Source organism: Emys orbicularis, chromosome 5 (assembly GCF_028017835.1).
Source record: "Emys orbicularis isolate rEmyOrb1 chromosome 5, rEmyOrb1.hap1, whole genome shotgun sequence".
NCBI classification, from domain to species: domain Eukaryota; kingdom Metazoa; phylum Chordata; order Testudines; family Emydidae; genus Emys; species Emys orbicularis.
In genome coordinates, this window is record NC_088687.1 from 119,228,258 (window position 1) to 119,253,728 (window position 25,471).

A 25,471-nucleotide genomic window follows, 5' to 3' on the forward strand; every position below is an offset into this window, starting at 1 on the left:
TAGGTAAACATTTTTTCTTCTTTGAGTGTTCATTTCACTGTAGGGGACTCACAAACAGATTAACATGAAGGAGGGCTCGGAGTCTCCCTGAACAGTGATTGTAGAACAACCCGTCCGAAATTGGCTCCATTCCTAGACTGGCTAGAAATGGCATAATGAGTAGCAAAAGTGTGAACTGATGACCACGTTGTTGCTTTGCAAATATCTCAGATAGGTACTTGCACAAGGAAAGCTACTGAAGCTCTTGTCGAATTGGCAAAGGCTCTAGGAAGTGACATGATATTAGTTAACTGGTAGCACAAATGTGCAGGAAGAAATCCTCTGAGGAGAAGCCAGTTGGCCTTTCATCCTGTCTGCAATCATGACAAATAACTACATTGAGGATCCAAAGGACCTAGTGTGGTACACCCAGCCCATATGAGTAGTTGGAAGACAGACACATACACAAGGACATGCTATACGGGGAGCTATCAGAGGAAACAAGAACTACAGGCGTCGCTATAAAGACATATGCAAGCGAGATATGAAGGAATTTTGAATTGATCCTGAACAATGGGAAATCTTGGCAAGTGATCGTAACAAGTGGCGCCATCGTTTCCATCAGGGCATCAAAATCCATGACAGGAGCTGGCTCCTACAGCTTGAAGAGAAAAGAGCCCACAGGAAGCAAGCAGCTCCCAACCAAGACACACACATTTCAACAACTGCCAAAAAACATGCAAATCTCGGATTGGACTATTCAGTCACATGAGACATTGCAAACCATCTACATCATAGGCTGCAATTCCCCCAGTCTCTCACAGATGAAAGGATGCCAATATCAGTGTGGTCCAAGTAGAAGGCTAAAGCTCTTTTAACATCCAATGAATGAAGTTTATCCTCATCTCTATGCATGTGAGGCTTTGGGAAGAAAATTGGCAAATAATTTGCCTGGTTAATGTGGAAATTGGAAACTACTTTTGTCAAGAATTTTGGGTGGGGTGGAGGTAAACTTTATCCTTATAAAAAACTGTATCAGGAAGCTCTGAGACTAAGGCTCTCAACCTGCTGAGGTTACCACAACCACAAATGCCACTGTCAGAAAGGTGGAGTAGGGAGCAAGACACGAGAGGTTCAAAGGGTGAGCCCATTAATTTTGCTAGCACCAGGTTGAGATCCCCTGGAGGAACAGGTTCTGGTACCTGTGGGTATAACTGTCTAACCCTTTTAGAAATCTGATATTGGGATTGCAAAAAAAGCAATCTATTACTCACTGAAGGGTGGAAAGCTGAAATTGCTGCTAAAGGTACTGTAGCAGAACTGTCAGACCTTGATGTTTTAGGTGTAACTGATAGCCCTAAATGTGGTTGATGGAAGCTTGCACTAGAGAGACACGTTTCTGTTGAGACCAGATAGAAAAACATTTCCATTTGGGCAGGTAAGTACACCTAGTTGAAGCCTTTCTACTATTCAGAAGTATTTCCTGAACGTCTTCTGATCAAGCCCTTTCTAATGGTGTTAGCCAAGAAGCATCCAGGCTGTCATGCTTGCAGATTGCAGTGGAGCAGATGGCCGTGGTCCTGAAAAATCACGTCTGGATCCAACGGAAAAGGCAGAGGAGGTCTCACCGACAACGCTAGTAGGGTTGAGAACCAATGTTGTAAAGGAAACACTGGTGCTCTTAGTATGAGGTAAGCATCGTCCTGTTTGGTTTTGAACAAGACTCTGGGAAGTAATGGTATCAGAGGACAGGCATAGAGCACAGAGTTCTTCCCTGGTAGCAAGAAAGCATCCACCAATGAACCCGCACTGTGATGCCCCCAACCCTCCTCCAGGGAGCGGAACTGATGGCAGTTTCTATTGGCCTTCATTGCAAAACAAGTCCGCTTGGGGAGTCCCCCACAGCTGGAAGAGGGACTTGGTACATCCAGATGTAGTGATTATTCATGGTGAGTGGAGAAAGACCTGCTCAGAGGACCTGCCAATGTGTTCTGCTTTCCGGGAGGGTAAGCAGCTTTGAGATGAATGGAGTTGATGATGCAAAACTCCCACAGCAGAATTCCCTCCTGGCACAGTTGCAACTAATGTGCCCCTCCCTGTCTGTTTACACAGAATGTAATTGCTGTGTTGTCTATTAACACTAGGAGATTTTTCCCCACAAGATGTGGACAGAAGGCTGAACAGCCTAGACTAACAGCATGTACCTTCCTGATGTTTATGTGAGTTCTCCTGCAAAAACCGCAACCCTTGAGTTTGCAGGGTTCCCATGTGTGCCACCCAACCCAGGAATGGGGCATCTGTGATCAATGTAAGCACTGGTTACAGGAAAACGAAGGGAATTCCCAAACAAACTTTCCAAGGGCCTGTCCACCAGTCCAGAGAGGACAAAGTTATCTTTGGTATGTGATCTACTCTGTAGACAATGTCAACTGGGAGGATACACTGATGCTAGCCATTGCGGAAGCCTCCTGAGGTCTAGACTGGCATGCTGTATTACATAGGAACATGTTGCCATGTGCCCCAGGAGTTTGAGGCAAGTGTGCGTTGTGGTAATAGGATGTGGTTTTAGTTCCATGACCAAGCCTTGGAACAACTGGAACCTTGTGTGAAGCAGAAATTCTATTCTTTGCACAGGTTTCAGAATTGATTTGTCTGGACTGAATAATAACCCCAGAGCATTGAAGGTGGTCTAGATCAGGGGTCGGCAACCTTTGAGAAGTGGTGTGCCACGTCTTCATTAATTTGAGGTTTCGCGTGCCAGACCAGCAGCGTGGGCAGCAGACAGAACCCCAGATGGGCAGCAGACTGAGCCGCTCATCCCGCTACCGGTCTGGGGTTCCGTCCGCTGGCCCCTGCCAGCCAAGGTCCCGGCCCCGCTCAGCCCGCTGCCGGCCGGGATCCGTCCATCCAGGCCAGCAGTGGGCTGAGCGGGGCCGGCAGCCGGGACCCCGGCAGGCAAGGGACCGGTGGCTGGGACCCCAGACTGGCAGCGGGCTGAGCGGCTCATCCCGCTGCCGGTCTGGGGTTCCGACCACCGGCCCCTGTCAGCCAGGGTCCCGTCTGCCGGCCCCGCTCAGCCCGCTGCTGGCCGGGTTCCGTCCATCCAGGCCAGCAGCAGCTGAGCTGGGACCCCGGCTGGCAGCAGCGTGCCACTAAAAATCAGCCCGCATGTCGCAGGTTGCCGACCCCTGGATTAGATGATGGTCACAGAGGACAGTACTTGAATCTCGGACTGGTCTCTCACTAGCCAGTCATCCGGGTAGGAGAACACATGGATCCCCAACCTCCGAAGATATGCAGCTACCACCATCATCATGCACTCTGTGAGGGGCTGCTTATAGGCCGAACAGAAGTACTGCAAATTGGTAGTGGCTTCCATTCACTACGAAACTGAGAAACTTCCGGTAGTCTGGTCTGGACTGATCTTTAAGTTGAGGGCAGCAGATCAGTCCTCTTGTTCCAGGGAAGGAATAATAGAAAGTAGGGTAACCATGCGGAACTTTATTTTCCTCAGGTATTTGTTTCACTCTCTTAGACCTAAAATAGGTCTGAGACTGCCTTTTACTTTGAGAATAAGGAAATAGCAGGAATAAAAACCCTTCTCCCTGAGAAACAGAGGAACTTCCACTATGGAGCCCACTAGAAGGAGAGATTGGACCTCCTGCTGAAGAACAATCTCATGAGAGTGGTTCCTGAAGAGGGACAGGGAAGGCAGGTGGGAAGGGGGATAGAACCAAATTGAAGGGAATATCCCACCTCCACAGAGGTTAAGACCCACTGAAGAGATGTGATACAAGCCCAAGCACAGAGGAAGTGGGAGAGAATATTGCAAAACATAACCGGTAGGAAAAGATGGGCCTGTAGGAACTGGTATATTGCCCTTGACAAACCTGTCAAAATGTGTGTTTAGACTGGGCCACTGATCAAGAGAAACCTGCTGTCGCAGAGGAGGAGGAGAAGGGAGGTGGACACCTCCTGTAATTCCTGCCCATTATTCTCTGTAGGTCTCTATCAGGTATCAAGCTCTGATATCTGTAAGCCTGCTGTGGCTGGAACTGCTTCCTCTTTTTCTATAGCGTATAGATTCCAAGTGACTTCACAGTTACCGTGGACTCTTTTAAGCTATGTAGTGGCACACGACAGCAGAGAGCGCTTGAGCCACCCTGACAGGTACCACTGAGAGAAAAAGTTATCTGACAGCTGTGAAAGAGGCATGCACACACCTACAGTGGAATGGACATGTTCAATCAGTCGAAGAAGAATCTGAGGCTATAAGTATTCAATGAAATAATCAATATTTGAGAACATGCTTTTTGGGATTTGTAAGAAAAGTATCATTTGTGGAGAAACTTATTTCATCCCATCAAACCCCTAGATGAAAGTCCACCACAGGTTCTCTTTTACCAAACTGAAGAGAAAAGAAAAAAAAGAAGCATGCAACTGAAGAACCCATCATCTATCATTCTCAGTACCTGTTCTTTTTAGGCAGTTTTTGGTTCTGAAAGTAAAAGATCCATGTTTCAGAAGAAGCACACTAGCTTACTGAATAGGATGTAGGAACAACTCAAATAGTGAAAGAACTATAAAAATGTGGAGATTATGAGTTCCCTGAAATTCATGTGTTTGTCATTTCATACTCTGAACTTCCCCTTTATAATGCACATTGCTTGACTACTACAAAATCTCTGACTTCAAAGGACAGCACTTGGAAGAAGGTGTATGGAAAAGAATATATTTAACATGATATAGGTTTATCAGATACCTGAAAACATCTACTACTGCTTGCCTCTTTATTTATAGATGATATATTATGCAGTTAATAGTTTCTAATAACATTTTACAATTAGTCTTGTAGTTCAGAGATAAACTAAAATGGAAGCAAACATACAAAGGGTCAAATACTACCAGGGAGTTTTAAGCCGAACTCTCCATTCAAAGGCAAAACAGGTCCAAAGCATTTAAGTGCCCACGTTATAGCTTTAGTTTTTTAATTCAGCATATTATATCAATAACACATATAACACACTAGATACCCAGTAAGATAATATACAAGGAGAGAATATCTATGGTCTGACAGTATCCACTTTTTAGTGATTCCATAGTTGCTCTGTACATGAGAGGGTGATAAAGCTTTTACTGAGGTGATTTAATTGATATTTATCTCATTCCTCCTGGCTATATATCCACCACAGCACATTACACCCCACTTTAAAACTATAAATGGAAACTTTTTCCCCCAATTTTAATTAGTGCGATCCTTTATGTGTGACCCAACTCTCCCATTTGTTCAGAGCATGTATATTATATTCATGCACATATAATTATATTTATGTATAGTATATAAAAATAAAAAGTGAGATAGTTGGTAATCTGTATTTTATTCTGTTTTGTTTCTTATTATTCCCAGCTACGTGGTATACCAAGTGCATAGTTGAGGAGGTCAGAGTTGCCAATGAGAGCAATTCTAAATGCGAAGTACTACAAAATTATTTCAGTTTCTTTAAATAAAAGATAAACCAGCTAATCCAATTAGGGGAAGAAATGGGGAAAATTGTAACTCATAGGTGCAGCCACTTATGCTTCTTCCATTTACATAGTTAGCCATTTTATTTGTGGGGTTTGGGTTTTTTTTTTTTTTTTAAGAATTGAGAGGTTTCATAAATCTGTGACAAAATCCCAGTAGGAATTCTAGTCTTCCTAATTTGCACTTTTAAAATAGGATCTGGAGGATTAATGCTCAGAGATTGTCTCATTTCAGAAAAACAGTAGAAATGCCATCCCACAGCCAGAATAAAGTTATATATTTCAAACATAACAGATTATTTAGAGACAGATCATGAGTGATTATATAAAAGAAAATAGCAGCAATTATTTGAAATTATATTTCCATTATTTGAAAGTATTACATCAAAGTGTTTTGTCAGTACCTGAAAGAGACAATGCAACTGTGCTGCAAAGTATGGGTTATAAATATTTTCTTATTAGAGATTTGGAGTGTGCATATAAATTCCTCACCTACAGTATAATAAAATTAATGCCGTTAAACATATTGGAACAGATCCTCTCTTTGCTCCACTCCCTCTCCATAGCTCAGGCAGCGCTCCTCTGACTAGGGTTCACCTGGCATGGGCGAGTCCCCACAGGTAGAGCGCCAGTAAATCCAGCTTTTACACCAGCCTCCACATAGACCAAACACTGCGCTATGCCCCATATCCAGGTAATTGGGGATGGGGCATACCACAATGTCCTCTAGCTAGCCACAGCTAGTGAATGGTCACTAGGGGAATATTATCAGAGGGAGTAGAGGGCTGCCTGACCTCAACCTGATTAGCCCAAACCCGACATGAGCCCGAGTGCTGAGTCATTTTCAGACCCAACGTGAACCTGACACTTCCCTCCAAACCTGTGTCAACACTGCCATCTCATCCTTGCGGCTTGGTCTGGTGGGGACTCCACACTCCCCAAGCCCAGGCCTGCGATCCATCTTCGGCCACCTCCTGCCCATGGGGTCAGCGCAGCACTGGCTGTGTGCCCCGCTCCTGCCTTCTGACACTGCCTTGCTATGCTGTGTGTGCTGCAAAGCAAGACACGTTGTGACTCACTGGCACACTCACTGCATAGTGAAGCAGCAGTGGCCGACAGGAGCGGGGCACAGAGCTGCCGCTGCACCAACCCCACAGGTTGGAGGAGATGATCAGAGACTACTCAACCCTACCTGAGCCCAAGAACATCATGTTGTTTTCAGACTCTACTCAACCCAAACCTGACACATGTAGTTGGGTTTGGGTTGGGCTGCAAGACTCTAAGCTGAAGCCCCTGGACTTGTCTAACCTGCACTTGGGTCCAGGCAGAAAATTAGGGAGCTGTAACTAGCTTCATGATGGACCTCCTCCCTAACCATGCCCAGCAGTATTGTGTTTCGGTACACTATAATCCAAGCAGTATTCATAGTGTATTGGGTGCTCCACTACAGAAGCTATTGTGTCCTCATCTCTTGATTCTTATACTCTGCCCATTACTGTGGTATTTGAACACTTTCATGGTATCCGGGCACTTTTAAAAAATACAGAGTAGAAGAGAATAGAGATTACAGTAATCAGAAACTAATTTTCTTTTAAATAGACTTCAGAAATACAAGTGAAGAAACTAACTGCTTCCTCAAGCTGTTTAAATACAGTTAAATCCTTGTCATCTGGTGGCACACAGAGGATGACTGTAGCAGCCTTGAAATATGAAGAGAAATTATATGTGGCAAATTTTCCTAATTTCCAACAAAAGGTCAGTTTGTTCTATGGGTAGCATGCATTAGAGTTCTGGTGCTGCAAAGCTGGAAAACCAGCTTGATTCAGTAAAACAAATATCTTTCCTATTAAACAAATTTTCCTCTCTCTATAGTATCTGATACTAGGGTTTCTAAAAAGGCCTGCTCAAGCCACTCTGGGCTCTGCTACAAAGCCACTGAACTGGGTTGCTAAATTGCACGGCTCAACAGTCCACATGTGATTGTCTCTTCCTGTCACATGTCCCAATCTGTTCTGCAATGCCAGGTAGAGGGCAGGGAAGTAGTGTGTCAAGATCTAGTATGTATAGTTGTAGAGAGAATTAGAGGAATAACGGATTGCAATTTCCCATTAAACAGGTGGAGGAGATAACCAGCAGTGTGCCTAGCCAGGGCCCTGATAGTGAGGAGACATTCTGATTCCACAGAGAACACACATTATCACCACCAAAGAACTCTTAGCTCATGAGAAGCACCTAGTACTCCACACTACACAGCACTTGAGCATGAGCAGTAAACATCACATAAGCATTGCAACCTGGCCTCGGTGAGGTAGATACCCCTCCAGGTTTGACAAAAGGGTCAGGTCAGACAATGCTACTAAATGACTGTACTTGTACTGGCCAAGCAATTGTAAACCACCATTTCAACCCATCTATCCAATGGTAAGGCTCTAGTAAAGTGATGCATCATCATGGTCTTCATAAAGAGCCAGTTGCTAGCTTTTAAGATATGTTATTTCTATGATCTGCTATATCATTTGAGTACAGATTTTCTTAAAGATCTGGAGGAAAAACGCTGCTTAAAAATCTTCAGTCAACCATGTAGACTTCTCTTTCAGTATCTCAAAATACTGTAGAAACATTTTGGAATGATGCCACTAATAAGTTAGATTTTTAAAATATAGTAATATAAAATAGAGTCCATAACCTTAGTGGAAAACAAATGTGAAAATAAATCTTTCTAATGAAAGTAAATAGGGTATATTCTGTTCCTAAAGGGAAAGGTATATATTTCTGAAGTAGACCCAGATGACCTGCAAATTTAAGTACACGAGTACAGCAAACTTATACTTCCTTCTGCGATAATGTGATTTAATCGGCACCAAAAAAATGTATGGCAATGTGCAGGAGCCAGAGAAAGAATTTATTTTCAGTCTCTAAATTAACTATTTTATTTTCTTCCAATACTGGTTAACATCACCTGAGCGCTCTCAGCTGTATAAAGGGAGCATGTTTTATTGAGTTCACAAATAGTTAATTGATTTGTTGTTTGTTTTCAAACATTGTTAGGTGCACAGATGTTACGGCAACAAATGAAATTTAAGTCTCTGGTAAATAAAAAAAACCAAACCCCCCCCAGATCATTAGCTAACAGAACAAAGCTTATTTTATTTTTTCCAGTTTATACTGCTCGTCTGTATACCCAGGCTATATTAGATGTACAAATATCTAAGTATCAGGGGGTAGCCATGTTAGTCTGTATCTACAAAAACAACAAGGAGTCTGGTGGCACCTTAAAGACTAACAGATTTATTTGGGCATAAGCTTTCGTGGGTAAAAACCCCATCTGAAGAAGTGAGGTTTTTACCCACAAAAGCTTATGCCCAAATAAATCTGTTAGTCTTTACGGTGCCACAAATATCTAAGGGTATGTCTACACTACGAGAGTAGTTCGATTTTACTTAAATCGAATATGTGGAATCGATATTACAAAGTCGAACGTGTGTATCCACACTAAGGACAGTAATTCGACTTTGTGAGTCCACACTAACGGGGCAAGTGTCGACATTGGAAGCGGTGCACTGTGGGCAGCTATCCCACAGTTCCCGCTGCCCATTGGAATTCTGGGTCGAGCCCCCAATGCCTTCTGGGGAAAAAAATGTGTCGAGGGTGCTTTTGGGTAACTGTCGTCATCCAACCGTCACTCCCGCCCTCCCTCCCTGAAAGCGCCGGCGGGAAATCAGTTCGCGCACTTTTCTGGTCAGTGACAGCGCGGACGCCACATCACTGCGAGCATGGAGCCCGCTGCGACCATCGCTGCAGTTATGGCCGTTGTCAACACCTCGCACCTTATCATCCACCTTTCCCAGAGGCAGATGCTGAAAAATCGGGAGAGGAGGCTATGGCAGCGCGGTGAGGACATGAAGTCTGAGAGTGGCACAGACCTGTCAGAAAGCACAGGACCCATCGCCGAGGACATCATGGTGGCAATGGGTCATGTTGATGTTGTGGAACGGAGATTCTGGGCCCGGGAAACAAGCACGGACTGGTGGGACCGCATAGTGCTGCAGGTCTGGGATGAATCACAGTGGCTGCGAAACTTTCGCATGCGGAAGGGGACTTTCATGGAACTTTGTGAGTTGCTGTCCCCTGCCCTGAAGCGCAATAACACCCGGATGCGAGCAGCCCTGAGTGTCCAGAAGCGAGTGGCCATAGCCCTCTGGAAGCTTGCAACGCCAGACAGCTACCGGTCAGTCGCGAACCACTTTGGCGTGGGCAAATCTACCGTGGGGGTTGTTGTCATGCAAGTAGCCAACGCAATCGTTGAGCTACTGCTCTCAAAGGTAGTGACCCTGGGAAACGTGCAGGTCATCATAGATGGCTTCGCCGCGATGAGATTCCCAAACTGTGGTGGGGCTATAGATGGAACTCACATCCCTATCCTGGGACCGGACCACCAGGCCAGCCAGTACATTAACCGAAAGGGCTACTTTTCAATGGTGCTGCAAGCACTGGTGGACCATAGGGGACGTTTTACAAACATCAACGTCGGATGGCCGGGCAAGGTTCATGACGCTCGTGTTTTCAGGAACTCTGGTCTGTTTACATGGCTGCAGGAAGGTACTTACTTCCCGGACCACAAAATAACTCTTGGGGATGTGGAGATGCCTATAGTCCTCCTCGGGGACCCAGCCTACCCGCTAATGCCCTGGCTCATGAAGCCCTATACTGGCGCCCTGGACACTGAAAAAGAACTCTTCAACTACCGTCTGAGCAAGTGCAGAATGGTGGTGGAGTGTGCTTTTGGCCGTCTCAAGGGGAGATGGAGAAGCTTACTGACTCGCTGTGATCTCAGCGAAACCAATATCCCCATTGTTATTGCAGCTTGCTGTGTGCTCCACAATCTCTGTGAGAGCAAGGGGGAGACCTTTATGGCGGGGTGGGAGGTTGAGGCAAATAGCCTGGCTGCTGATTACGCCCAGCCAGACAGCCGGGCGATTAGAAGAGCCCAGCGGGACGCGCTGTGCATCCGGGAGGCTTTGAAAGCTAGGTTCCTGAGTGAGCAGGGTAACCTGTGACTATTAAGTTTGTTTACAGAGAAGCTGAACCTGCCCCCGTTTCTTTACCCAGTAAATGTTCACTATCCTCTCCAGTTACATACCCCGTTCACCCCGTTCCCCCCCTTCCAACACACGTTTAAAAATAAAATCACTTGAATTTTGTTAATGAACACCGTTTTCTTTATTACTGTTTTCTCGGTAAAGTGTTGAACCTAGGACGCAGACTGTGGTGGGGAGCGGGTGTAGTGTAGTGATGCAAAGGACGCTTCTAAACTCCAGGAATGACAGGCTCTGCAGTGTGGACTGGTTGTTTCAACGGAGCCTGCCACCCCTCCTGTTCGGGACTCTGTGTGTAGGGGCTATGTGACTTTGTGGCAGGGGGAGGACGGTTACAGATCCCCTGCTGCGTGGCTCTGTGATCCAGGATAAGGACCGCTGCATAAGATCTCTAACCGCCCTCCCGCCCCCACAGAACATGAAAACCACCTCCCAGACTGACCAGGGTAACTAGTGACTGCAATGTGTGTGTGCCCTGCTGCTGAACCTGCCCCCGCCTCTGTACCCTGGTAAAGGTGACTGTCCTGTCCAATTACCAACCCCCTTCCCCCCCTTCAGACAGACTCTCCTCTAAAAGAACATGATGGAAACAGTAATTAACAGAAACGTATTTTTTATTAGCAACTACACATGAAACTGCGGGATGAAACTGGGACGGGGGCTTGGGTGAGGCGGGAAGGAAAGGACTTATCAAATTTTGGGGAATGACAGCCTTCTGGTACTTGAGCAGTCTGCAGGGGTGGAGTGAGAGTTTTCACGGACTCTGCCGCCCCTCCTTCTTGGGACTTTGGGTGAGGGGGGTATGGGACTTTGTGGCGGGGGAGGGCGGTTACAGATAGACTGCAGCGGGGCTCTGTCCTCCTGCCTCCGGTCCTGCAGAACATCCACAAGGCGCCGGAGCGTGTCCGTTTGCTCCCTCATTAGTCCAAGCAGCATTTGAGTCGCCTGCTGGTCTTCCTGCCGCCACCTCTCCTCCCGTTCCATGTGTGATCGGTGCATTAGGGACAAGTTCTCCCTCCACTGGGTCTGCTGGGCTGCCTGGGCTCGGGAGCAGCCCATAAGTTCCGAGAACATGTCCTCCCGTGTCCTCCTCTTCCTACGCCTAATCTGCGCTAGCCTCTGGGAGTGTGATGCCAGGCTAGGTCGGGAGACAGTCACAGCTGTGGGATGGGAAAAAGGGAGTGAATTCCTCAGAAAGATAAATTTTGTTGTGAACAAAGAACATAGTCTTTCTCTGTGAACAAGACCATGCACAGCACCTATCACATGCGCACTCAGGACAAGGTCGAATTTTCAGCCTTCGCATTCAGTACCTGGGGTCTTGCAGTGCAGATCAGAGAAGCGGGGCAGGACACCGGAATTTGTGTAGCAGGCTGACATGGTAAGCCGTAGACTTGTGGCTGCTTAAAACTTTAATAGCAGCACTGGCCTCCTTTCACGTTCAAAGCAATGCCAGTCCCTGCTGCCAGCAATCCAGCAAGCATGAACTCTGCCCCTGTCCCACCCCCTCGCGGCTGTCCCAGGGAAAGATCCCTGTATGCTGCCCCTCTCCCGCCTCCACCGCGTGGCTGTAAACCGCCGGTTACAGTTCTGTAAAGGAACAGGCAAGCAGTCCCAATACTAACATTCCCCTACCTAATTCAAAGCAGGTCACCATGAGCGACATAACTCTGATGAGGATTTCAGAGACGGAGAAAGAAAGGATGCTTCGGGAAAGCATGCAAAGACCAGGGCCGTATGCCGCCATGCTCTGCAAGGCAATGATCCCGGAGTACTTGCTTGTCTCCTGGCGCGGAAACGTTTCGTACCACGGAGGACCCAATAAGGCCGCTCTCCCCAGGAACCTGATGCAAAGGCTTTCCAATTACCTCCAGGAGAGCTTCGTGGAGATGTCCCAGGAGGATTTCTGCTCTATCCCCGGACATATAGACCGGATTTTACTGTAGCTGCACTGGCAGGGACTAAACAGTAGAGCGCCTAGGGCAAACCAATCATGCTAAACCGGACATTGTTAGATTTTTTTTCAGTAGTTGCACTGCCAAGGACTGAAACGTGAAGCGTCTAGGGCAAACTAATCATGAAAAACCCATTGTTAATATTCCTGTTCTGTAAAAAATAAATGTTTACATGTTTAAAACACTTACTGACTGATCCTTCCCCTGATTCTGTGTCCGGGTTAACGCCTGGGGACGGTTGGTAGGGGATCTCTGTAAGGGTGATGAAGAGATCCTGGCTGTCGGGGAAATCAGCGTTGTAAGCGCTGTCGACTGCCTCGTCCTCCTCATCTCCTTCCTCATCTTCCCCGTCCGCTAACATGTCCGAGGAAGCGGCCGTCAACAATATCCCATCCTCAGAGTCCACGGTCAGTGGTGGGGTAGTGGTAGCGGCCGCACCTAGGATGGAATGCAGTGCCTCGTAGAAACGGCATGTCTGGGGCTGGGATCCGGAGCATCCGTTTGCCTTTTTGGTCTTCTGGTAGCCTTGTCTCAGCTCCTTGATTTTCACGCGGCACTGCGTTGCATCCCGGCTGTATCCTCTCTCTGCCATCGCTTTAGAGATCTTCTCGTAGATCTTTGCATTCCGTCTTTTCGATCGCAGCTCGGAAAGCACGGACTCATCGCCCCACACAGCGATCAGATCCAAGACTTCCCGATCAGTCCATGCTGGGGCCCTCTTTCTATTCTGAGATTGCATGGCCATCTCTGCTGGAGAGCTCTGCATCGTTGCCAGTGCTGCTGAGCTCGCCACGATGTCCAAACAGGAAATGAGATTCAAACTGCCCAGACAGGAAAAGGAATTCAAATTTTCCTGGGGCTTTTCCTGTGTGGCTGGTCAGAGCATCCGAGCTCGGACTGCTGTCCAGAGCGTCAACAGAGTGGTGCACTGTGGGATAGCTCCCGGAGCTATTACCGTCGATTTCAATCCACACCTAGCCTAATTTGACATGGCCATGTCGAATTTAGCGCTACTCCCCTCGTTGGGGAGGAGTACAGAAGTCGAATTTAAGAGACCTCTATGTCGAGCCAAATAGCTTCGTGGTGTGGACGGGTGCAGAGTTAATTCGATGTAACGGTGCTAAATTCAACATAAACTCCTAGTGTAGACCAGGCCTAAGAATCAGTATAATTCATAATGAGGTAACATTAAGCACTGCCAAGCCCACACCAACTCCAAAATAATATCCTCCTCACTCAACACACACCTTGAGAAAGTCTGAGTAACTATATAAACTTGCCCACGTGCTGCAAAGGACTGGTGCTCTATCAATCCAAGGAAGGAAACAAATTCCAGAGTTGTAGATTTTTCACTGAGTATGACCTGCTCCATTGCCCAAATCTAGAAACTATGAGCTCAAGCACTCATTTAATCTCAAATGTCTCTTTCAACCATTGAGAGAGAGAGAGAGAGAGAGAGAGAGAGAGAGAGAGAGAGAGTTGTCTCTAAAATATCCAGGACCTAAACCACAAAGAGCTGTATAACTGAAAACAAAACACCTTGAAGAACAATTGGAAGCCTGTATGATATCTAGAGCACAGGTGTGTATGCTCCATGCACAAAACACTAATTAAGCAAGCAAGCAACCTCATTCTGCACTAGTCTGAGTGATTTACAAGAACCTGATACCATGATATGAGCCATATAGGTAGAAAGGTAAAGTGATGGATGCAGGACAGATTGTGAGATGAAGGAAGGGAAGGATAGATGGCCAGAGTGCATAGCAGTAATCCACTGGAGGTGACAAAGGCATAAAAACTATGACTGGGTCTGCATCTGAGAGAAATGATCACTATCTCTTTGCCAAGCAAAGATGGAAAAGAGCTCTGTTGGGTCTCCACTATCTAGACATATGCAGAAGCATGAAAAGTTATAGCACAACCCTACAGAATATGGAGCATATTCTGAGCCCAAGAATCCCCCAGCTAGGGCGACCAGATAGCAAGTGTGAAAAATCGTGATGCAATGGAGGGTAATAGCCGCCTATATAATACAAAGCCCCGAATATTGGGACTGTCCCTATAAAATCGGAACATCTGGTCACCCTAACTCCCAGCAGCTCTGGAACCATGAAAGCAGTTGGGGGCTGGATAGGGCCCAAAGGAATAGCTATGTACCAATTTCTACAAGGCTAAAACATGAAAGGGCAGATTTCTCTTCTCACTTATGCCATAGCTCCATTGTAATCAATGGAGTCACACAGCTTAAGACTGGTGTGAGAGGAGATTCAGGCCTAAAGTCTGTATGAAGTCAGGGAAAGATTTTTTTTAGTGTTGCTCACCAGTGACATATATTATAACGGCAAATTAATTGAATTCCAGTGTACAGGAAAGAATCTATAAAAGTCAGTTTAACAATGGTGGTTTTTTGACATGTGACAGGAATCAATATTTAACCTTCTGATATTATCTGTATTGATCATAGGTGTAAACACCCTTTGTAACTATCAATAAGCTTTAAAAATAAATGTGTTTACAATTCGAGTAAACTCTGCTTTAGGAAAGTCTGGCGTTCATTTTTTTACTTCCATTAAAATATATGCAATGCCACAAGTAACTACAACTAACAGAACATGTTCTCTGAACAGCAGTCAGAAATTTAATATCCAACCAGGAAACAAATTATTAATGAGCAAATCCTTGAGACAACGACAAACCAGATATTAACAAGCACTTAAAAGACTAATATTAAACAATACTTCAGAACAGCTTGATAGCACCTAACAAATATTAGCTAATTTATTTAAGGCCATAACTAACTGCCAAATTTTACCCTCCCCAAAAGGAGGATTGTGGTGGGTTACTCCCCCCCCCTCGCTCTGGGGTGCCACCTGATATACTGGGGTACCACTGAGCCAGCCTGTTCCATCAGTCGGGGCTCCCTCACCCTGTCTTGCTGGGCCCGGCCCTCAAGCCTCTTCTAGTACACACACAGGTAGGGACACACCCAACTGCAGAAAGACACAGACACTGAAATCAGTACTGCCTGGGGAGTCTTTCAGCTAAGGAACTGCCCAGCACTCAAGTGCACACCCCCTCTGGAGTGTAAACCAATGTTCCCTCTAATTTTTTCGACCCATGTGCGGAATAAATTTTGTTACGTGCACCAAGGTAATGTGCGGATGTGCGCCACCAGTAGAAACAAAAAACCTAGATAGAATATATATTTTTAAAAAGTTACCAATAGGGATAATTACTCCAGCCAGGACAAGTTAGGCATTTTAGAACTCACTACTCAAAGAATTAAATTTAAGTGTAAGAGAGAAATAAAAATTATGAAATGCATGGACCAGTCAAAAAACTAACTGAAAGCTCTCCTCCTGAACCATGTCCCCCTCCCACACTCTGCAGAGATGGGGTACAGGGGCCAAAATTGTATTGTCTTGCACTGCACAGAGAACTGTACAGTGTAAGCTAATTGAAATTCGCCTCCTCTCTCAACATGGAGGAAGATATGCACAGCTTTTTGCCCCCCAGTTACGAATTTTACAAACTGGTTTAGAGAAAACAAAAACAAGTTTATTAACTACAAACAATAGACTTTAAGTGATTATAAGGGATAGCAAACAGATCAAAGCAGATTACCCAGCAAATAAAACAAACACGCAAACTAAGCTTAATACACTAAGGAAACTGGTTACAAGTAATAATTTTTCACCCTAAATGTTGTTTTGCTCTTTTTTGCAGCTTAAAACTCCAGATATTCCTTTTACATGCCAGACACCTTTTCCAGCCTGGGCTCAGTCTCCCTCACCCCTTTTGTCTTTGTTTCCTAGATGTTTCCAGCAGTCATCCCGGGCGGGGATTCAGTGAAAAATTAATCTTGATTAACTCACTTCCCTGCCTTATAGGATTTACATATGGCGGGAATCCTTTGTTTCCCAATTTGATCCCCACCCCGTATTAGTGGAAAAATACTAGTAGTTCAAGATGGAGTTCAGTACCAGGTGACAATCAGATGACCCTGCTGTGTCAAAGCAGCATCCCAGGAAGCTTCTCAGGAAGGTGGGAGATTAGCATCTTCGAAGTCCTATTGTTCTCCCTAATGGCCTATCCATTGCATTCGGTCTAGTGGGCATTCCCCAAGTGTAAGCCCACTTGTAATTGTTACATAGTCAATATTCCTAACTACAGATACAGAAATGATACATGCATACAAATAGGATAATCATATTCAGTAAATCATAACCTTTCCAATGATACCTCATATGTCCCATCTTGCATAGAACACATCTTAGTTATGCCATATTCATATCATATTGTTATGATATGAATATGAAGAATAGGGGGCGCAGTGTCACAAAGGTAAAGCCAGAGGGTGGCTGTAGTTTAAAAAACAAAGATCAAAAGGAAAGCTGAGTGACAACTAAGGCTACATCTACGCAGCGTTAGTAACACGGCTGTGCCGCTACAGCTGTGCCGCTAAAAGGTGTGCAGTATAGCCACTGTTTGTCAACTTAACAAGCAACAAGTATACAAAATAGCTGAGGCACACTCAAGGTGGGCATGCTAGAGCTCTATCTCAGGCTGAGGTGTTTGAGAAGGAATTGAAGGCAGTTTGCTTGCGCATCCATATATAGATTCGGTGTCTGGCATCAGTGCATGCCGAACGGGCACTGCTGACGGAAAACTCTCCAATGAAGAGCTCAAGAAGTGCATATGCACCTGAAGTGAAGCACCCATAAAGACATTACTAAAATAATATGACTGTTAGGAGAAGCAAAACCAATAAATTAGGAAGGAAAGCAGATGGATTTTTTTGGTTACAGAACACCAGATCTTTTACAATTTTATATGCTTTCACTGAGATATATTATCATTTACGTCATGAGAGCAGATTATTCTACTCCTTGGCATGTATTCATGGGAAACTGAGATCTATTAGAAATTATTTTTCATGAACATAATGAGCTCATGACAATTTAGCAACCTACTTTAAACATTTGACAATACTGTATATTTTAGGTTTCCACTTTAAATACAGACTCTATTGCTGTTAGCATCTGTGGAGAAACATTGAGGATTACTGCTGTAAGAGATTACAAAAGAGCATTTCCAAAAAGCATACGGCAATATTTTTAAAATCCGAAGTGAAAGTAGACTACTTTTCACTCCATCCATCACTTCACTTTTAATCTCCCTTTCAAGACAGGTAAACCAAATACAGTACACAAAAAGTTAGTGCATCCAGAATATTCAAATAATTTAAGAGTCAATATACACCCAATTATTATGACAGCTTTTCCCCCCCCCTCATTGCAGTTACTGAAATTCTGTTACTGTACCCATTCATACTGTGGCTTTCACAAAATAAGACAGCCTTTTTTGTATTAAATTTACAGCACCACCTAGTGTTGTTCATTAACTATTCCAACCAATATTACAAAAACAAGAGTTTTTTATACCAAGTATCTTTATACTGGTTTTGTTTGTTGTTTTGGAGATATAGTTACTCTTTGTCTGGCTTTGGTGTATGTCAATATATACAGATGGGCTTGATTTTCAGAAGTCCAGAGCACTCACATCTCCTGTTGGCTTGAATATAGTTGAGGATGCTCAGCACTTCTGAAAATCAAACCCTTAGTGTCCTCTTTTAGCACAAAGAACATTTGTTACCAGTATCTGTGGAGAAAAAGTGCACTCAGTAATCTGGCAATTCACCATGGGACACCTTTTGATACCACTGATCAACTGGCATTGCTGACACAGCCACAGACCCTCACAGGGTTGGAAGGAGTCATTATTGAGTGGCTCTGTTCATCTGTTACCAAGAGGAGCCAAAGGGTAGCACTGGATGATTGCTCATCTACTTCTAGCATTCTCTAATGGGAGGGGTTCTATCTTGTCATCACTTCCATGCATCTGTGAGGCCTTTGGGGGAAAGGTAGATAGATGGTCTGGGACTCAAGGTCTTCAATATTCAGTTGACATTCACTTCTACATCTGTATTTCATCTGGCTTGGCTGGTGCAACTGATTAGCTTACTCAGTGTCCTGCCAGAATCAGGAAGTGGATAGGGCTGGCTGCAACATAAAACTCCAGTTATGCTGATAGGCTGGAAAAAAACACAAGAAACTACAGAGTGGTATCAATGCCCTCAGCTGGGGAAGTCTGCCCACATTCTTTTACTCAAGTTCCCAGCTGAAGAATCCTGATGGCTCTCTAGCTGATGCTGGAAGTTTGTATAGCAGCAGAAGCCAGGAGTAGTTTTTATTATTTATGCTTGACCAGTATGCTTCTTTTTCAGATATGGGCGTTGCCACATATGCTTTTGTCATCTCAAGAATGAATTCTAGCATGATCCTTTATACAGAGCTACACTCTAAGACAGTTTGGAAATGTCACCTGGTGTAAAATTTGATGGCCCATTTGTTAAAAAGGGGTGTTCTATGATCTGCGTGGGCTTCCAATTCACTTTTAGGTGAAATTTAAGCTGTTGGCAGGGCTCTGGTAATCTCAGAGGCCACCTTTCTCCCCATATGATACCACAGCACAGAAGATCATCTTAAAATGCGAGTAGGTTGGAGGCATGGTAATTTCCATCTGGGGTATTCCACACTTGAATATACCTCCCTGGTCAATTAGCCAAAGCCTGAATTTATTGATTTTCAAGTTACGCTGCAAGGTTCATTTTCTCTCTGACTTTTCGGTGGACTGGAGGCAGGAAGGAGGAAGAGAAGAATGATTAGATAGGTGGAGTAAGTGCTAGTTTTGAGGCTTCTGGGAGAATTTAGGTAATTGTTTCAAATTGTTTATAGTCTTCACAATGAGTGTGCCATGAGCCATGGGCACTGGACTGCATATTTTTATAAGAAAGAAAGACAGAAAGAAAGAAAGACTAAATAATATGACTAATCATCAAGTATTTTAAATTGAACTTTCAAACATCTGCTCACAGTGGTGGAGTTGATAAACTGGAGACCTTTCCTCTACACTCTCCATACCAGTTTTCCATTAAATGGAATGTTGTTCACAGTGTGTAAATATATATCAGTACACTTATTGAGGTTGACAGGTATCACAAAGTGTCCCTAAAGATTACATTTTACTGTTTTTAAATGTTTCCTACAGATTATTTGGATTAAGAACTCCAAAATTCAGGTTGCACCAATATTAAAACCTTAAGCCTTAGACTGTGACCTACCAATAAACCGAAAGTGCTAAGTTTGCTGGGATGGTAGATGTAAGGCTACATCTACATTATAAGCAAGAGGTCTGATTCCCAGCTCATGTTGCCATACCTGTGTTAGCTTGATGAGAGCTAGAGCAAGTATAAATAGTAGCGTAGCTGTGGTAGCACAGTCAGCAGTGGCACAACTTAGCGATGCCAAGTACAAAACCACCTGAACCTGTGCTAGCTCTAGTGTGACTATGTGTACGCCAGCTGGAAATCACACCCCATCTCAAAGTGTAGACATAGCCTAAGTGTGCTTTTCCTTAGCTTTTCCTACCAGCTCCAATCTCGTAAACGGACAGAGGATTGAAACAGACAAGACGCCTGCTCCTTGGGTGCTCAGGCAGCAAATAAATTCAAGGATGTCAAATGTTTCCTACACTGACTTAAGGGAGGATGCTTTTACTGTCACAAAATCAAATATATTCTCCCCATAAGTTCAAGCACCCAGAATTAACTCCTCAAAATTTTGATGTAAGAAAGCAAAGAAATTCAGAGCTAGTGGTATTCCAATATGGTGTTCTCAATGAGGTTCCTCAGTTCTGGAATTCACTTCCCAGAGTTTGAAAAGCCTTATCTCATGCCATTCATCATCTATCTGCTCAGGCTTTCCACTGACCATTTAAGGCTTATCCACAGCACAACTGGGAGGTGCAATTCCCAGCTCGAGTAGAGGTACACATGCTAGCTCTGCATGAACTAGTGTTCTAAAATAGCAGTGTGGCTGGGACGGCATGGGCAGTGGCTCAAGTTAGCCGACTCAGAAGGTACCTAGGATCGTAGGCAATGTTATACTTAGGCAGCTAGCCTGAGTTGCTACCTGTACTGTCATGGTCACACTGCTATTTTTAGTGCACTAGCTTGAGCAGCTAGTGCCTGTATATCTCTCAGCTGCTTTGTAGACATAGCCTTAGTAGTAGGCAACAGGTCTTGCTTATCCTGAATGATGTATGATCAGGTATGAAACTGGTCAGCAAACTGTATTTTTGGTTTTAAATCATGTCAGTGTGCTCACAGAATTTTAATGGGCTCATTTTATAAATTTGAAAATCAAGTTTTAAAACATAGAGACTATTTAAACACAATACGCACTTACCTGTAAGCATTAATGTAATCCTTTCTGTGTTGCAGAAGAAAATCCTTCAGTTTCCCAATATTAGTAATCTAAATAGGAAAGTAAAGTATAAATGTTAACTCCACAATCAGCTAAAATGGATTTTTAACATTTTTCTATTTTCTGTTCCATTTTAAATGTACAAATATCAGTATGTCCTGTGCACTTGAACTATAAACTAAACTACTACCTATTATGTAATTTGAGACTATAATTATAAAGGTTACACAGATATCTAAGTTATTTATACAGATTCCCTTTTGCAATAAGATTCTCATTTCTATTATGCATGTAGCCAAAGCATAAAAATAATCTAAGTGAGGTAAGTTTAAATGAGGGCCCAGCTTGAGAAGAAAAAAGCACTAAATGTAACTGAATGTTGGCAGGCAAGGATCATGCACACATTTTAGAAAACAGGTTCATTTAAAAAAAGATTTTTACAAAAAGAAAATATCAAATATACGTATGTGCTTTATAAAACAGAAAACTTGACCCAAACATTTGACTTCAATTATAAGAACTAACCTCATGGCAGCTATATTACCCATGTCCATGAAAAAAAGGAAGCAAACTGATCACTATTATTTATCTGAATATTTTCACCTTTCTATTTTTGCAGTGACTGCTTTATTATCCAGACTGACTAATCCCTGCTCCACCTCAACCAAAAAAAGTTAAGCCTGTCAAGTAACTCCTCACAACCATTTGATAATCACTTGCAGAATTTGAACATATCTGAGTGCATGTGCATGCAGAGGGGAAGCTGTTTTTCTACCCAGCTCTTCATTTTTTCCCCACCCACCTCAACTCCTCCTGTCATTAGTCCATACGTTTTCCTCTATATTATCTTTACGCTTTCCAAAAGATCATTTAAATGGAACAATGAACCACCTTTTATGAGGCTTCAATGCCTTTTAACAACTTTTAAGTCTGGGTTTAAAGGGGCTGGTACCATACAAGATGCAATTTAGCATAGAGAAAGGAAGAAGCCTCAGAAATACAGCCTTACTTAGCCTAAGGAGTGAGATCCCCAATGTGATTCCCTGAGCCTCAAATATGGTTCAGTATCTTAAAAAAAAAATGTACATGAATACAATGACTATGTAGAACAAAGGAAGTTTTCAAAGGAGAACCAAAAATCTCTCTGAGGTATGTTAAAAAAAAGGTATTAATTATTCAGTGTACAGCAAATTATGCTGTCACAAATACAGAATTATGACATTTGGTTGAAAATAAACATCAGTGCATGATGGGGTAGCTGGTGGCATGGCTACTTCTAAAAAATGCCCAATGAGGAGGATGTCAAGGTGAGTAAAGACCACCATAAAATAAATCTTGTTGGAGCAGGTGGGCTCCAGTAGTCTCTGTAGGCAGCTCACTTAGAAGGGAAACTCTGATGTCAAAGCTTTACAGGTTGTCAGCGATGGACAGCCAACCTGTAAAGCTTGCCCATTAGATATGCTCATGAGCACTGATGTCTGTGACAAGTGTACCTCAGAGTTAGGGCATTCCCTGCAAGGACAGTGCAACAGCCTTGCTTGGCTGTTGTAATTGGCTCAGGGCTGCTAAAGTTAAAGGGAGTGAGTAAGCTGAAATTTGCAAGTTGCAATGTAGAAATGCTGACTGGAAAAAGCTTGGAGCTTTATGCGGTCTTAAAGAGGAAGAGAGTAAACACGGCATGTGTACAAGAGACTTAATGGTAAAGTTCAGATGCTGGCAGAGAGTTACAAAATCTACTATTCAGGGAGTTCAACCTCCTGAAATGGTGTTGGAGTTATTCTGGATGAAACCATACAGAAACATGCGACAGAACTTATCAGAAGATCAGACCAACTGATAAGTATTAAACGGAGTTGGGAAGAGGTAACTCTCCATATGGGTATGCACCACAGTTAGGAGAGGATCAAAAGATAAAAGAGGAGTTTTTTGATGAGTTGTTGTGCCTTATCGGAAACATATCACCCAACGAGAAGATAATTATCAGAGCAGAGGTAAATGCACGCACTAGAACAGGCTGGATATGAAACAGTTCATGAGGGCATAGCACAGGAACCAGAAACCCCAAGGGGTCCTACAGATTTGTCTGGCACTGGACATGGTGATTACAAACACACTTTTATGAAGTGGTTTTCCCTCTTCTGACTTATGCCAGTGTCTCACATTGATCTCTTTTTAACCAGTAGAACTGTAAGGTAATACCCAATGAGGGCACTGTGAATCAGCTTACTTCTTCTTATGGACTTCTGAGGTTTCTGCCTTCTGAAACATCTGAAAGGTCTAAGGCCTGGTCTACACTAGGAGGTTATGTCGAATTTAGCAGCGTTAAATCGAATTAACCCTGCACCCGTCCACACAACGAAGCTATTTAGCTCGACATACAGGTCTCTTAAATTCGACTTCTGTACGCCTCCCCAACGAGGGGAGTAGCGCTAAATTCGACATGGCCATGTCGAATTAGGCTAGGTGTGGATGGAAATCGACGGTAATAGCTCCGGGAGCTATCCCACAGTGCACCACTCTGTTGACACTCTGGACAGCAGTCCGAGCTCGGATGCTCTGACCAGCCACACAGGAAAAGCCCTGGGAAAATTTGAATTCCTTTTCCTGTCTGGCCAGTTTGAATCTCATTTCCTGTTTGGACATCGTGGCGAGCTCAGCAGCACTGGCAACGATGCAGAGCTCTCCAGCAGAGATGGCCATGCAATCTCAGAATAGAAAGAGGGCCCCAGCATGGACTGATCGGGAAGTCTTGGATCTGATCGCTGTGCGGGGCTATGAGTCCGTGCTTTCCGAGCTGCGATCGAAAAGACTGAATGCAAAGATCTACGAGAAGATCTCAAAAGCCATGACAGAGAGAGGATACAGCCGGGATGCAACGCAGTGCCGCGTGAAAATCAAGGAGCTGAGACAAGGGTACCAGAAGACCAAAGAGGCAAACGGACGCTCCGTATCCCAGCCCCAGACATGCCGTTTCTACGAGGCACTGCATTCCATCCTAGGTGCGGCCGCCACCACTACCCCACCACTGACCGTGGACTCTGAGGATGGGATGTTGTCGACGGCCGCTTCCTCGGAAATGTTAGCGGACGGGGAAGATGAGGAAGGAGATGAGGAGGACGAGGCAGTCGACAGCGCTTACAACGCTGATTTCCCCGACAGCCAAGATCTCTTCATCACCCTCAAAGAGATCCCCTACCAACCGTCCCCAGGCGTTAACTCTGACCCAGAATCAGGGGAAGGATCAGTCGGTAAGTGTTTTAAACATGTAAACATTTATTTTGAACAGAACATTCATATTAACAGTGGGTTTTTTATGATTTGTTTGCCCTAGGCGCTTAATGTTTCAGTCCTTGGCAGTGCAACTACTCCAAAAAAATCTAACAATGTCCGGTTTATCATGATTGGTTTGCCCTAGGCGCTCTACTGTTTAGTACTTGCCAGTGCAGCTACAGTAAAATTCGGTCTATATGTCCGGGGATAGAGCTGAAATCCTCATGGGACATCTCCATGAAGCTCTCCTGGAGGTAATTGGAAAGCCTTTGCATGAGGTCCCTTGGGAGAGTGGCCTTATTGTGTCCTCCGTAGTAGGAAACGTTTCCGCGCCAGGAGATCATCAAGTACTCCGGGATCATTGCCTTGCAGAGCAGGGCGGCATACGGCCCTGGTCTTTGCAGGCTTTCCCGAAGCATCCGTTCTGTCTCGGTCTCTGAAATCCTCATCAGAGTGATGTCGCTCATGGTGACCTGCTTTGAATTAGGTAGGGGAATGTTAGTATTGGGACTGCTTGCCTGTTCCTTTACAGAACTGTAACCAGCGGTTTACAGCCACGCGGTGGAGGCGGGAGAGGGGCAGCATACAGGGATCTTCCCCTGGGACAGCCGCAAAGGGGTGGGACGGGGCAGAGTTCATGCTTGCCGGATTGCTGGCAGCAGGAACTGGCCAACGCTAGGAGCATTGCTTTGAACGTGAAAGGAGGCCAGTGCTATTATTAAAGTTTTAAGCAGCCACAAGTCTACGGCTTACCATGTCAGCCTGCTACACAAATTCCGCTGTCCTGCCCCGCTTCTCTGATCTGCACTGCAAGACCCCAGGCACTGAATGCGAAGGCCGATAATTCGACCTTGTCCTGAGTGCGCATGTGATAGGTGCTGTGCATGGTCTTGTTCACAGAGAAAGACTATGTTCTTTGTTCACAACAAAATTTATCTTTCTGAGGAATTCACTCCCTTTTTCCCATCCCACAGCTGCGACTGTCTCCCGACCTACCCTGGCATCACACTCCCAGAGGCTGGCGCAGATTAGGCGTAGAAAGAAAAGGACACGGGACGACATGTTCTCAGAACTTATGGGCTGCTCCCGAGCTAAGGCAGCCCAGCAGACCCAGTGGAGGGAGAACATGTCCCAAATCCATCGAGCACACATTGAACGGGAGGAGAGATGGCGGCAGGAAGACCAGCAGGCGACTCAAACGTTGCTTGGACTAATGAGGGAGCAAACGGACACGCTCCGGCGCCTTGTGGATGTTCTGCAGGACCGGAGGCAGGAGGACAGAGCCCCGCTGCAGTCTATCTGTAACCACCCTCCCCCGCCA

The 25,471-nt window shown here is 44.7% G+C and overlaps 1 protein-coding gene across 2 annotated transcripts in view; it reads right to left on the reverse strand.

Moving 5' to 3' along the window:
- STX18 (syntaxin 18) overlaps nucleotides 1-25,471 on the reverse strand; it is a 110,131-nt gene that overhangs the window by 33,120 nt on the left and 51,540 nt on the right. For both annotated transcript variants that reach the window (XM_065405118.1, XM_065405117.1), the window contains exon 2: nucleotides 20,863-20,930. In XM_065405118.1, coding sequence (XP_065261190.1) covers nucleotides 20,863-20,930 — 68 coding nt within the window. The remainder of the gene's footprint in view (nucleotides 1-20,862; nucleotides 20,931-25,471) is intronic.